A 15,714-nucleotide genomic window follows, 5' to 3' on the forward strand; every position below is an offset into this window, starting at 1 on the left:
AATCTGACCTCTGGAGAGAAGAGCGGCAGTGTCAGTCAGTGTCTGTGATCAATGGTTACGATACCCACCAAGAAGCTGACTTGGCAGTGCTCCTCCCATGTTTCTGAGGCAGTCTGAAGCTCTTAAAAACTCACTGTGTGGCTGGCTACCTAGAGCAAAGCCCAGAGCTCGGTGTAAGGAATCTGTACTACTTTCCTACCTTCCTGTACTTTGTGTGGTACTGCTGCCCTCACCACTTCACACCTTAGCAGGGCACAGAAAAGACAAAAATAATGCTGACAAGAAAACACAGATAAAGTTAGCACTTATAGAGCATCAGGGGAAAAGGGCTGGCAAAGGAGAAAGAAAGGCAACAAGAACAAAAGGATAAAAAGCCGAAAGAACATTGGAACACAACTCCCACAGGCTACTGAGTTTAGGGAAAAGTCCAATGAATTCAGTTTCGGGCCAGGGAGATTGCTCAGTGGCTAAAGTACTTGTTGAGCCAGGCATGAGGACTGCAGTTTGGATCCCTCAGAACCCATGTAATTATCAGGTGGGACTGGTGATCCACCTCTTCGTTTCAGCCTCAGAAAGCAGAGACTAGAATCTCAGAACTAAACTAGCCGAATTAGGAAGCTCTAGGTTTGCCTGAGACCCCGCCTCAGTAAATAAGGTGGAAGAGTGATGGAGGCTGATTCCTACCATCAACCTAAGCCTCAGCATGCACAAACATTCATGTGAACCCAACACATGAACATGCATACATAAGTGCATGCCACAAGTACACAGATGGACAAAAATCTAGATTTCTCTACTCTACACATCCATGCACTGCCCGCTACAGCTTAGTTCAGGCACCGGGTGACAATGAACCACTGCAGTCTCTAGATGGAGCATTTACTTTCTAGCCCTTTCTGAAGTCTAACAAAAATGGTCACGAAGAGTTTTGCTTTTAAAATAAAAAGGTATACACCCATAAATAAAAGGCAGACAGCCGTATTTTCAAAGTAAAAAAGCAGGAGTAGAAACTAATTCTGAGACAGTAATAAAGCTATCTAATTTAGAACACAAAGTTCTCCAAAGACTAAGAACTAACAACAAAGGGGACCCTGGACAGGGCAAAAGAAAGGCATGTTAGATGCCCACTTCAGAAGCAATGAGCCTTTCTGAAAGTCTCAGTCCATGCACCTATTTTCTGTTTGGAATCTTACCACTCCCACCTCAACCACTACAGTGAGGACTTCAGAATGACCAAGTCTCTACTCTCCTGTTCATCACTGCTGCAGAAGCAGGGATGAGTTACCTAGCTCTATGACAGAAAGGTATCACAACAAAGTAACAAGAATGAACACTGTGAAAGACTGTTTAAAAGGCAGCTTTTCTGAAAACCCTAACCCATTTTTACACATCCCCTCCCCTGGAAAAGGTGGGGCTCTAGACAATAAATTCCTGAAAGACCAGCCATGCTCAAATAAATCTGTAGTGAAACAGGGAGAGGAATTAAGTAAACACTATATAATAATTAATATTAAGGTTTCTCCATGATCCTCCTCTACTGACTGAGCTATGTCAACTTTGACAATCAGGCTATTATTAGGAAGACTTTTATTGGTACAGTTGATCAGTCTAAGAAGGCTGAAGTAGCATTAGTAACCAGGGTACCCCTCAAACCAGACTGACATGACAAATCACTCTCCATTCAGGATCCACATTCAAAAACGAAGTCTAAACACACACGAACCAACACAGGAATCCAGAATACCAATCAACTTTTCACTGATTTTCTTTTAAAATAGATAACCAAGGAATTACATGCGGAAAGCCTCTATCATGAAAGCCAAAACCAACAACTTAAGAGAAAACAAGACCAAGAAGGGAAAAGAAAAATGTCAAAACCCACTTTTAATATCCTCAAAGAAATAAAAAAGTATTATATGTGCTGGGCAGTGGTGGCGAATGCCTTTAATCCCAGCACTCGGGAGGCAGAGGCAGGTGGATCTCTATGAGTTCGAGGCCAGTCTGGTCTACAAGAGCTAGTTCCAGGACAGGATTCAAGGCTACAGAGAAACCCTGTCTTGACCCCCCCGCCCAAAGTATTATGTGTATGAAACAAAACAAAGGAACATGAATAGAGAAAGACTGCTCACTCATTAGCCTCCTAGAAGTACCTAATGCTTCAAGCTGAGCTGTGCAATGATGGTAAAAACAAGGAAAAGAGAAAAAGGAACGCCCAAGAGCTGATGAAGTGGGTACAACAACAGCCTTTGACCCCGCATTTCAAACAAGACTCTTATGTGGAAACTCTGTATGCAATGTTGCAAGGCTGGGCATCTCAGCACTCAATAGGCAGAAGGCAGGCGAGTAGGGTTAAGGCTGGAAGTATAACGACTCCATGCCATTAAGATGGGTAGAACCTGAAATCTAGATAGAGGTCAACCTTTGAGAGCAAAGGCATGTGTTGAGACATACAGAACTAGGGAAACAATGATTGTGGAGTTCTGAGAGGGGAAGATGACTTAAAAAGTAGAAAGCAAAGAAAGGAATCAAGGAGCAGGATTTCCAACAAAGGACGGCTTCACGGGAAACACAAGAAAAGATGTGTCAGGCACGGTGGCAGCACAAGGAATCTCAGCACCTGGACATGAACTCAGGACTGCAAGTTGGAGTCAGTTTGGGCCACATAATAAAACTGTGCAAAAAGAAAATTAAAGTTTCAGATATCCAACTACTCCCTGCATTTATTAAGCACTGAATGTGGACCTGGCAGGGATTGGGAAAGCAAAGACAGACAAATATCAGGACTGCACTCCATCCTGAAACAGGCCACGGGGTGTGCATTGGAGTGAGTCGACTTGCTTGTCAGAAGGTTTAGAAAAGTGGTTAGTGGTCCCTGAGAAGGAGCCTGTACAGTGACGTCAGCACACTGGGTAAGTTGAACTGGCGCAGAGGGGGTGCTGAGGTGCTGAATCAGCTCTGGAAAAACAGCAAAGGTGGGAGAAGGTGAGCTAGGGACACGTGCTGTTCAGACAGCAAGAATGAGTGGCATAGGGGAGAAGGTGGATTAGGAGCTCTAGCTGACTTCACAGCAGCAAGGTGAGCAGCTAAGAGTCAAGGAGGCAAAGCATGGGGAAAGAAAGCTCATGAATGAGGCAAAAACACCACACATGAAGGAAATGCAGATCTTACATCCCGGCCCGAAAAAATTTTCATCAATCTTATTTTGTTGTCTTAGGGCAGGATCTAAGAGCTACATGCTACACTGCGTGAGGTGTAAGGAATGGAAATGGCAACAGAACACCGACACATCACAGTGAAAATGTAAACGTCACCCACCTGGACTCATCTCCATTGCCTCTACCATTACTGGGTCAATCTGCAGTCGGGATAATAACTGCCTCTGCTGAGTGCCTAGAATATAAGTTTTAAAACTTAACTAAGCTTAACACAAATATCAACATTAATTCCTCAGAAATTAATCTTTGAATTTATTTGAACGTCTTAAAAATAAAACTTCTACAACACAATCTGCTAATATTAATAGTCTTCAAGCATATTTCTGTTAAACAAAAAGCTGTTCTTGGATTAAACCAAAAATGGTAATGAAGTTCCATATGTGAGGTGGCCAGTCTTCTTGGATTGAAGAAAATGTGGCAAAAACAAAAGGGTAGAATAAACAGGAGTTAGTCATTTGTGACCGGGAGCTGACAATCACTACACAACAGGCATGGAAAGTCCGCTTCTGGAACTCTTATAATTACTACATACTCCACACTAATTCCCCTTCCCCATGACCACCTCCTGATCTTTGAAAACAGCAAAAAACATGTGGGAACTTAAAACCAAAGCCAGAACATATTCCACAATTACTGTGTGATTAAATTCTTAAAAGACAAACTGGTATAGACAGATGCAAAATGAACGATGGAACAAGGATGACACTCGGAATTTGCAATCTAGATCCTCCGCTGGCTGCGTATCAGACTGTTCATGAGCTTCATAAGAACGTTCAGCTGCTCAACAGTGGCGGGCAGGGTGCCCTGTCCTCTCTTAGAATTAGAGGGTATGTGGAGGGAGTAGGAGAAGGGGAAGGAATGCGAATTTGGAGTGGTATTTTTTTTTTTTTAAAAAAATCTAATAAATTAAAAAAGGAAAAAAAACAAAACAAAACAAAACAAAAAAAGCAGTGGCCCAACAAGCATCTTTTTGTAATGTGATAGTGACCTGTTTCTGAAAGTAGACTCCTCCCAGTGATGGATGATATAACCTAAAAAGACAGTCCTGTCATCAAGTGATGTGGTCTCAGCATCATTCAGGTTCTCAGGCTTCCTAATACTATATGTCATGCTGTGGTGACCCCCAACCATAAAATTATTTTCACTGCTACTTCATAATTGTAGTTTTGCCACTGCTATAAAATGTAAGGTAAATATCTATGTCTTAGGTGGTCTCTGTGAAAGGGTTTTTGACTCAACAGTGTTGCAACCCACAGGTTGAGAGCCACTGATGTCATTTTTCGATTTATACATCTACTTTTCTATTAACGTTCATTTCTTTTAAAATTCTTTTTACTTGAAAGGTTTTCTTTTCATTTTACATACCAACCACAGTTCCCTTTCCCTTCCCTCCTTCCACTACTCCCCCAAACCCCTATCTACTCCTCAGAGAGGGTAAGGCCTCCCATGGGGAGTCAACAAAGTCTGAATTGAGGCAAAGCCAAGTTGAGGCAGGACCAAGCCCCACCCCTCTGTATCTAGGCCGAGGAAGGTTCCCCCCCACAGGGAATGGGCTTCAAAAAGCCAGTTCATGCACCCAGGATAAGTCCTGGTCCCACTGCCAGCGGCCCCAGACTGCCCAAGCCACAGAACTGTTACCCACATTCAGAGGGTCTAGTTCGGTCCCATGCCGGTTCCCTAGCGTCCGTTCAGTGTTCATGAGCTCCCACAAGCTCAGGTCAGCTGTCTCTGAGGCTTTTCCCATCATGATCTTGACCCCTTTGCTCATATAATCCCTCCTCCCTCTCTTCAACTGGACTCTAGGAGTTCAGCCCAGTGCTTAGCTGTGGATCTCTGCATCTGCTTCCATCAGTTACTGGATGAAGGTTCTATGATGACAATTAGGGAAGCCATTAATCTGATTACAGGGAAAGGGTAGTTCAGGCACCTTCTCCACTATTGCTTAGAGTCTTAGCTGGGGTCACACCTATGGATTCCTGGGAGTTTCCCCAGCACCAGATTTCTTCCTAACCCCATTATGACTCCTTCTATAAAGATATCTCTATATCTTACTTGCTCTCCCTCTCTGTCCCTTCTCCAACTCAACCATCCTGTTCCCTCATGTTCTCTCCCCCCTTCCAATTTACTCTGGAGATTTTATACTAATTCATACTAGTATTCTTTTTTTTTTTAATATTTATTTATTTGTTATGTATACAATATTCTGGCTGTGTGTATAACTGCAGGTCAGAAGAGGGCACCAGACCTCATTACAGATGGTTGTGAGCCACCATGTGGTTGCCGGGAATTGAACTCAGGACCTTTGGAAGAACAGGCAAAGCTCTTAACCACTGAGCCATCTCCCCAGCCCCCCATACTAGTATTCTTGAGTGCTTGTTTGGAGGGTTCTAGCAGGGAAGGTTGTTCTCTTCAACTAAATATGCAGCTTTGGGAGAGATTCAAAATGGAGCAGTGAGGAAAGATTTATCTACCTAGTCAGCCAGATGAGCTGTTACTAATAGTGACAGATGTCATAGTCACAGAGCCCTTACATTCACATACTCAAGTCATTTAACATCTATTTTTATTTTGAAGGTGTGACTGTTTGCATCAATGTATGTATGCTCATTTCACGTGTGCCTAGTACTGACAGAGGCCAGAATAAGGTGTCAGGTACATCACAGCAACGTGCTTTTAAGTTTTAAAAGGTATACTCAAGTTAACATTTTACCAACTGCTCTTTATTAAGGTATTTCTCATGTGTGCAAAAGAGAGCAAATTCCGCCAGGCGGTGGTGGTGCACGCCTTTAATCCCAGCACTCGGGAGGCGGGAGGCAGGGGCAGGCGGATCTCTGTGAGTTCGAGGCCAGCGGGGTCTATAAGAGCTAGTTCCAGGACAGGCTCCAAAACCACAGAGAAACCCTGTCTCAGAAGAAAAAAAAGAGAGAGAGAGAGCAAATTCCTTTGAAAATTACCATGCAAAAACAATCATGGAGAATAAACCTTAATTCATAGATCATTTGCTTAAAGCTGTATTCCTGTTGGACAACCTACAAACATGTTATAGGTTACAGAACCAGTAATGAAATTAAACAGTCTTATAGCAAAATAACACAACAGAAATATCTGAAGAGAATGATTTCCTCTCAAGTTTTATTTAACACACCTTTTCAAAGCATCACCCTAAGCACGGAACGGTGGCACTTAGAATCCAAGGTAGGAGGATCACAAATTGACACCACCAAGGGTAACTTAGCCAAAACCTTACCCCAAACACTCCCTGCCTCCTTTTTGGGAGACAGTGTCTTACTATGTAAGGCCTGGTTGGCCTGGAACTTGTTACATGCACTCCCCGCCTCCTTTTTGGGAGACAGTGTCTTACTATGTAAGGCCTGGCTGGCCTGGAACTTGTTACATGGAGGTTAACCTTGGACTCAAGACATCTACCTGAGTTTACCTTCTGAGTTCTGGTATTAAAACAGCTGACTCCCAAAAACAATTTTAAGGAGGTTATAACCCAGAGTCCTTGCCTGAGCATGTACAAAGATCTATATTCAGTCCTCAGCTCCTCCAAACAGCAACAAAAAGGCATTGCTGAAGTTTCATACATTGTAGACTGCCAAGTTATTATACAGAGTTCCAACTAATGAAAACTCCAACTTATTTTTCTATGTGCTGCTGCCTCTATACCAGAGCTAGTTATAGTGTGGAAACATCTAAGGATCAGCAACTAAGACATAAAATTTACCTTTCTCAGTATTTGTTAGGAAGCCAATTATTTTTACATCAGTAGCCTTTGACTGTGATTCAAATTCTATTCTCTCTTGAAAATCTTCCAACTCTCTGTTGCATTCAGATGTTGATGCTGAATAATCATTCATTTTAAACGCTAAAGATGAAATTTTTGCTTCGTTCTGGGACACTCTAACGTTCAAATCAAAAAGATTTGCTTCCACTGTCAAAATAGCTGCTTTCATTCCTTTAATTTCATTGATATCAGTTGCTATTTTCCTCAAAAGGTGGGAAATATTGTCCAGCTCGCTTAGTGAACAAGAATCACTTGTCAGAGAACATAAGTCAGCTGGCTCTGGTGAGAGGAAAACTGGCAAAGATGGTGATGGAAACTTTGATGACATTTTCATAAAATTCTTGGCATTTTCACAGGCCATTAAATTATTTCATCAAAAGTAAAAGTAATCACCAATGTCACCTTTAAAAGTGCTAGCAACTACTTTAAAACCTATAAATAAAAAAAACAAGGTGATATAATTCTAGAGCAAGAATTCATACTGTGAAAAGTTGAGCACACCAGACCAATATTCCCTTTGACAATTAAGAGCACTGGCACCAACACTTGTGTCCTTTAAGTCCTACCTACTTAGCAGCTCCTCTGCAAATAAACTCTATTATTACATACAAAATAATCCTGAATTCTGATTGGCTGAGCAGAGACACATGACACTCAAAGAACTTTCTATTATTTACTTCATGTGTTAAGAACCCTGAAGAGCCACTCCATAAACTAAGCAAGTATGGAGCTTTGGATTATGTTCAGTTGCTTGATGTAAAATTCTGTTTCCTCTGATAGCAGTAGAAGACAGCACTACCCTGGCATTCTCTACAGGGCAGGCAACTAGACTCACAATCACAGACCAATCTCTTAAAACTGACCCAGTAACCCACTTCAACTGTGCACCGTTATAACTGAGGGACAGTGGTGGCACAGCTCAGTAGTGGAGCCTGCCAAGGACAGAGGACCCTGACTCATTCCTCAGCACCACTTCAAACAAACAATCAAAATGGTGTTACTTTTAAAACAGAAAAATAATCTCTGTTGCTTTGGATATGATATAAGCTTCTCAAATATTTTCTCCCATTTTATGGGTACTTTTTTGGACAATTTCCTCTGAAACAGGTTTTTATTTAGTGGCCTAATTTATTTCTTCTTTTGCTTCTTGTGCTTTGGTATTCTTAGGAACCACTCCCTAATTCAAGGACATGTATTTATACTTACTTTTTTCCTTGTGAGTCTTATAACTGGCGTTGGAGAGATGGCTCAGAGGTTAAGAACACTGACTGCTCTTCTAGAGGCCCTGAGTTCAATTCCCAGCAACCACATGGCGGTTCACAACCACCTATAGTGGGATCTGACGCTCTCTTTTGGCATAAAGTCACACATGCAGATGAGCATTCATATATGTAAAATGAATAAATGTATTTTTTTTTTAAAAAAATCTTATAATTATCTCAACAATGCAGGTCTTCTGATTCATTCTGAGCTGTTTCTTATATATTTGGGAAGACTCCCAACAATTTCATTTTTCATTCAGAAGCGTAGATGACCCAGTAATATTTGTTAAACACTATTCTTTTTTTATTTATTTATTATGTATACAATATTCTGTCTGCATGTACAACTGTGGGCCAGAAGAGGGCACTAGACCTCATTACAGATGGTTGTGAGCCACCATGTGGTTGCTGGAAATTGAACTCAGGACCTTTTGAAGAGCAAGCAATACTCTTAATCGATGAGCCATCTCTCCAGCTCCCTAAACACTATTCTTTCTTCACTGAATTGTTTTATTGCACTTGTTTAAAAACAAAACTAAACAAAACACAAAACAACCCATCAACTGATGAGGAACGCATGGCTACCTGGACTTTGGTACTGCCCCTCAGTGTATGCATAACTTCATCAGTCAGGCTCATTATGCATTTTCTCCAGTATTATTTTCAATAGTTTTGATTCCTCTAGATTCTATTTCCAGATGAATTTTAGCATTCAAGTGGCTAATTTTTACAAAAAAAGGAAGTAGGGAGTTTCCATGGAGACCAAGTTGAAATTATTTATTGACTTGGGCAGTTGCTATTGTAAATATTCAGGCATGTGTACTGGCTTGCCCTTGGGGTCCCGATGGGATACATCATCAGCTGCAGCTACTGAGAGCATCTCCTGTGCACATTCACTATGTTACCTTTTAAAGGCCTTGTCCATCTCCCATCTCTTTCTCTCCCTTCTGCCACTCTTGTCCCCAAGGACTGGTCTCTGCCTCCCCGCCTCCCCGCGCCCCCGCCTGCCTCCTCTTCCAATAAACCGCCTATGTGAGTCCTGTTACATAGCATATCTTCTCTTTGCAGCATTTTAAAATAAATTACACCAGCTACCTTACTGGCGATTAAGTTTTCCAAATCATTTACATGGAAAATCTTTTAAAGCTGGAAACAATCCTTATGAGGTACCCAGTCCTAGAAAGCCAAATACTACATTTTCTTCCATCTGTAGACATTAACTTTGAATCTTCAGATATGTGTGTTTCATAGAGGTCAGGAAATTACTAAGGAGCCATGGAGAGGAACTTTGAAGGAGGAAGAAGAGATAGAATGGACTACTATAAAGGATTAAAGTGAAATAACAGAACAGGAAGGATTAATGTGGGGTAAAGGAGCAGATGGCAAGGTAGAGGAGTATGGGAGAGATAAATGACAATAAAGACCTTTCAAAAAAAGACACATGGAAATCTCTATCACCATGTTTGCTAGCTCAGAGTTAAAATGAAGTCACTTCGTTAACAAAGCAATGTTCCTACTCAACACCAGAGACTAACAAAACTTGGTGCCAGGAATGAGTTACTTCTTTTGGAGTTACTGGCCAGTAACATTACAGGTTATTGTCAATGCTCTTAGCTACTGCCCAGAACTTGATGGTAAGACCCTATAGCTGAAGATACCACATTCTTGAGTCACAGGACACGATCAAATCAAGTTGGTTCACAACTCAAGTTTTATTCTTCCTGGCTAGTTTCATACCATGCACCAAAGGAGAAAAGTAATCAATTATATATAAACTCTGGAAACTACAACAATAACCAATGCCTGGCAAGACATGCCTATGGGTGCAAACTACATGGGAGTAACCAATTACATTGCTACAGTGGTTGAGATACTGAGCCCAAACCAGACCAAATTCCAGTATGGAGAGGGGAGGAACAAAATCCTACCTCTGGCAAGAGAAAGGCACAGTCAGTTTTCTTTAAGAGTATAGTCCCCAGTAAGGCTTCATTAGAAGACCACAAATCTAAGAATGTTTGGGGCAGCACAAATTGGTTTTGAAAAGAGAAAGAAAGAAAGAAAGAAAGAAAGAAAGAAAGAAAGAAAGAAAGAAAGAAAGAAAGAAAGAAAGAAAGGAAAGAAAGGAAGAAAGACACGCCCCTAAAATTATAGTCTTTGGTTTGCTAGTCAAATAGCTACAGATCATAATTATAGAAAAAAAAAAGAGCTGGGTGATGGCAGCACACACCTTTAAACTAAAACACTCAGGAGGCAGATGCAAGTGGAGCTCTGAGTTTAAGGTCGGCCTGGTCTACAGAGTTCCAGGACAGCCAGGGCTACATTAAAAGAATCCTTATCTCAAAAGACAACTAACTGTTGAAGCAAACATATAAAACAATCGTTATATAAATATCATTATTTACCTATAAATTAATATAACTCTTTAAATTTTAATTCAAATAAAAGACAGTGTACAAAACTTATAAGGCTCTGAATTCTAATAGCATTTAAGATCACCTAGCTGACAGATACATCCAGATCAATGTTAAGAACAGCATATCCCCATTAAGAACTATCTGCAAACCAGCTCATTCGCCAGGGCAGCAAGCTACCAGGAAGACAACATCAGGAGAGTGGCCTAACAGAGATCACACAGAAACAAAGTACTCAATAGCCTAGCAGATGACCCTTGAATTGCTTGTGGTACCCATGCCAGCTTTACATGAAAACTGAAAAAATTCTTCCAGAGAGTCCCATAAAAAGGTCCATTAACAAAGAAACCTGAATATCTTAATACATTCTTTAAAATAATGGTGAAGCAGGTAAGATTATTGTTATACCTAGCCACTGATTAGGAAATTAGGGCAAAGAAAGGTTTGTATCAGCTAGTAAAGGGCAAGGCTTGGATTTAGCACCCCAAAACTTTGCAATTACTATGTTACTGTACTTGTCTCTATGACCTGTTAAATGGAGCAAACAGTTATAGAACTCCATGCAGTATACTGTTCAATGTATATATGCATGTACGTGCATAAGCACACACAGAATACCACTCAAACATCAAATGTTCATAGATGTGAAACTGCCTATAATACCACATAATACAAAACTTTTCAATGCTTACCTTCAAGCAGGGCAGTTGAGAAAAGTGGGTGTGAGTTTCCTTCCTCAGAACACAACACTCCTCTTTAGTAACAATCTTCCAGTGCTTCCTGTCCAGTAGGACATATCAAGTACACAGGCGCCCACCTTATGATCGTTAATGACTTCCATTTTCTCAACTTTACAAGGTGTGAAAGTAATACACACTCAGAATACACTGCGCTATGACTATATGACTATTCTTAGCCTACTGTTAAGTATAAGATAATCTCTTATAATGTTGGGCAGCTGAGGCATTAAGCCATGTGTTTTATGATGGTGTCTGATCACAAGTGTAGACAGTTAATGCTGTATACTTACAGTTACTACTCTACGTTACACTGAATAGAAACCCTGTATCAGATAATTTTGTCCAACCAAAATTGAGTAACACTAAGTTATCTAAACAGGTTAAAAGAAAGCTACATATGTGAGGCTGACTGATCCTAAAGCTTCATGCAGACACCCCACCACTGAGACATAACCTCAGCATTTTCACTTTTCATTCTGAGACAGTCTTAAGTTGCCCAGGGAAGCACTAATTTGCATGCCTCCTACTTTAGCCTCTCAAGTATCTGGTATTACAAGCATGTATCACCAAGCCTGCCATCTAGGCGAACTTTTTTTTTCCTTTCCCCTGAGACAGGGTTTCTCTGTGTAGCTCTGGAGTCTGTCCTGGAACTCACTCTGTACATCAGGCTGGCCTTGAACTCACAGAGATCCGACTGCCTCTGCCTCCTGAGTGTTGGACCACCTGGCAGTCTACAAGGAATTTATGACAAATATTTTCAAAAGACATGGGTTTAGCTGGGCACAGTGATGTACACCCTTAATTTAACCCCAGCACTAGTGAAGCAAAGACAGGTGGGATCTCTGAGTTTGAGGCCAGCCTGGTCTACATAGTTCTAGGACAGCCAGAGTTACACAGCGAGACCCCGTCTCAAAGAAAAAAAGATAAAGAAAAACAAGAAGCATAGGTTTATTGGAATAGAACCCATCACATATTTAAAAGTATTTGCATGTTCATTTACAGTTATTTCTTCTGGAGAGCCCATAAAGACAAAGCAAAGCACTTAAACAGGAACACATCTCTAAATGTAGCACTGTATGCACATTATTCACTGAGATACCAAAGAAAATATTAAAGCTTCAATTAAATTAATAATACTTAATACTAATAGTAATACTATCACTTTTAGATTACTATGCTCAACATCACAATGTATACATTAAGATATATAAGTATATATACTCTAAAATGACCACCGATATTGTACAGTTAAAAAATATGATCACTGATTTAAAGAAGGGAGTGAGGGACAGGATCATAACAGACAAGGTTTCAACAACCCCTGAGAGTAGAAAAAAGATGGGCAAATACTGGCTGCAGACATAACACAAGGTCTCAAATGAACTTCCTGAGTATAGATTTCAAAACAGAACAATGACATAATTTTCATATACCTGCTGGAGAAAAGGGATTTTTGGTAGTATAGTGGGGGGCGAGTATGAAGATGTGGAACTGGAAAAGAGACAGAGATACATGGGAAACAGGGTATCAGAGGGGAGTGATAGGGAGGTAGCCGATAAGGCCAGGGAAGGCGCTGGTGGAAAACTGGAGTGAAAAAAAGACCACCAGGGGGTTTTCAGTAGAGGAGCAGTGATTTCTGTTCAAAAGAATAAGGAAGAAATGATGTGATTTTAATGTTAAAAATTTAAAGAGAATGAGAAAGAAGGCACAGATTTGGAAGGCTATCATCCCAATAATCTAGGCAAGTCATAGACAGCAGCTGATAGAGTAATAATTACAGAGGTAGTAAGTACATATTTTAAAGACAGACAGAACAAAACTGTGTTCTGGACATGCCAGCATAACTATACCCATGAAGTCACAGCGCTGCTCCAGCTGCCTGCACAAGATTAATCCAATAACCATTCCTGACAGAAACAAGGAGTGGTTCACAAGCCCTGACTCCTAGCTGAAGAGCTACTGAGAAGATAATGGTTTCTGAGGGAGAGTCACTTTTCTTTTAAGGGTATGACCTCTGGTACGTAGGCTGACTAACTTTCAGTAGATAATCTGCCACCTATTAGTATACAGGCAGCACAAATTAGAACCAGGGGGCTATTTAAAACAAAAAAACAAACAAAAAGACAAAGTTGGGAATGGAATATGGGAGACATTGGGGAAAGAATGTAGATTAAATACAATAAAAAAAAAATACAGTGTATGCATCTCTAAAAATATATTTAAGAAAATGTTCAGTAAAGACACTGAAGATACTGATGCCCCTTTACATATGACCTTAATAGAAAAAGTGATAAAAGAAACACACTTCAGTCTCTTCTTTTGTAAATGGAAAGAATAGGTATGGAAGTAGCAGAGAAGCAAGCACACCCAAAGGCCCATTAACACAGCTGTGGAAGATCCAATAATGGCGTCAATACTGGGCAATAAAGATGGGACAGAGTAGGGAGACATACCAAGTCACACGACAGAGTTGCACTTTGGTATGTAGAAGCTTGGGTGGAAAGAAGGTGAAAAAAAAAGGAGGCAGTAGAAATAAAAATGAAAAAAGAAGTACAGTCGGGCGGTGGTGGCGCACGCCTTTAATCCCAGCACTCGGGAGGCAGAGGCAGGCGGATCTCTGTGAGTTCGAGACCAGCCTGGTCTACAGAGCTAGTTCCAGGACAGGCTCCAAAACCACAGAGAAACCCTGTCTCGAAAAACCAAAAAAAAAAAAAAAGAAAAAGGAAGTACAACAATTAGTGAAAGCTACTGTTTCCAAGGCGTCAGGCATCGAAGCCAAACCAGCGCCACCAAGACAAATAGGAAAAGACACTGCGACAGGATGCTAGGAGGAAGTTTCAAGGAAACTTGAGATTTTAAGGTAGAGGAATAGGAGTAGGGACAGCAGACAGATAAAGAAAGGCTAGAGAGATGGTTTAGCAGGTGAAGGCACTTTGTGCCAAACCAGGTAACTAGAGCTGGAACCGCAAAACCCACATGGTGGAAGGAGAAAACCAGCCCCACAGGCTCTAATGGACCTTTACAAGCGTGCACTTCCAGACGCCTACACATTTACTAGACAAACACATATTAATGAATCTGTGAGTAGGACTATTCTAATCCTGAGAAAAATCTTTAATGATTAAGGCTGGGGATACAGTCAAGGCAGTTCACCAACAATCTCTCTACTTTTGAGAACATTCAGTTTTTCATTATAAAAACTTTAAAGTGTCTGAAAAGCATTGAGTTCTCTACAAGATCTCATTCTTTGTGTACACAATTTGTCACTTTCTTCATAATGCAAATAATATTCCATAAAAACTTATTTGAAAATATTTAGTATCCCAAGGATAAAGTGTAAATAAAATGGTTAACTCTTACCTTGAATTTTTTCTGTACCATCTCCTTTTGCTTCCTCCTCTTTAACAGGAGGACTTATTCTGGGGGCCCTGCTTTGCCCCTGGACCATTTCTGCTAGCAATTCTTCTTGAGAAGTTCGAGTTCTGGGAGCAACTGGAAGTGTCTGTTTCTGTGGAACTTCACATAAAAACAAAAGAAACAAACATATAATCATGGTTACTACTTCAGAACGTCACAGTTAACAACACTGGAATGCTATCCTTGGGTTCAGATTAGTTATGGAGTTCAGAACAAAGAAACTAGTTTTTCTTATAATATTCCCAAGAAAGACATTCAAGTTATTTGCCTTGCTTCTATGTAAACAGCATCTAAAGCTTGAGTCTCAGCACTAAAGAGGTTGAGGCAATGAATCTACAATGAGTTCTGGACCAGACTGAACTACACATAGTGAAGGCCTGCTTCAAAAACCCAAAACAAAAACTATATGTCACAATACAATTTATCACGTATGTAGTCGTTTTAAATCAAATGCAATGACAGGGTCTTACAGTGATTTCAAACTGTAACATAAATAAGTAAAGAATATTTTAATGCTATTTTTTAAAAGTTCTTTTGCGACAAGGTCTCACTATAGACCAGAAAATGAAATGAAAATGAAATTTATGCCCTGGCAATGCATGGGCAGCCCATATATGGCGGTTCTGTTGAACTTGTCCATAGTGGGTTTCATAGTGTAAGTAGATGAGGACAATCAGGCCTCTTCCTCAAGAGGGCACCAGATCTTATTACAAATGGCTTTGAGCCACCATGTGGTTGCTGGCAATTGAACTCAGGACCTTTGGAAGAGCAGGCAGTGCTCTTAACCGCTGAGCTATCAGGCTGGTCTCAAATTCACTAAATTGAAAATTATCTTAATCTCTTGCCTCTATTTCCCATGTGCTAGGATTACAGGCATGCACA

General features: G+C 40.6%; 1 protein-coding gene across 10 annotated transcripts in view; it reads right to left on the reverse strand.

Moving 5' to 3' along the window:
• Zc3h14 (zinc finger CCCH-type containing 14) overlaps positions 1-15,714 on the reverse strand; it is a 45,540-nt gene that overhangs the window by 11,986 nt on the left and 17,840 nt on the right. For 6 of the 10 annotated variants that reach the window (XM_057782634.1, XM_057782630.1, XM_057782629.1 and 3 more), the window contains 2 exons: positions 14,776-14,931; positions 3,316-3,390 (listed from right to left, as the gene is read on the reverse strand). In XM_057782634.1, coding sequence (XP_057638617.1) covers positions 3,316-3,390; positions 14,776-14,931 — 231 coding nt within the window. The remainder of the gene's footprint in view (positions 1-3,315; positions 3,391-14,775; positions 14,932-15,714) is intronic. The other 4 variants (XM_057782638.1, XM_057782637.1, XM_057782632.1 and 1 more) reach the window with 1 other exon arrangement.

The sequence above is a fragment of the Chionomys nivalis genome, chromosome 10 (genome assembly GCF_950005125.1).
Source record: "Chionomys nivalis chromosome 10, mChiNiv1.1, whole genome shotgun sequence".
NCBI lineage: Eukaryota > Metazoa > Chordata > Mammalia > Rodentia > Cricetidae > Chionomys > Chionomys nivalis.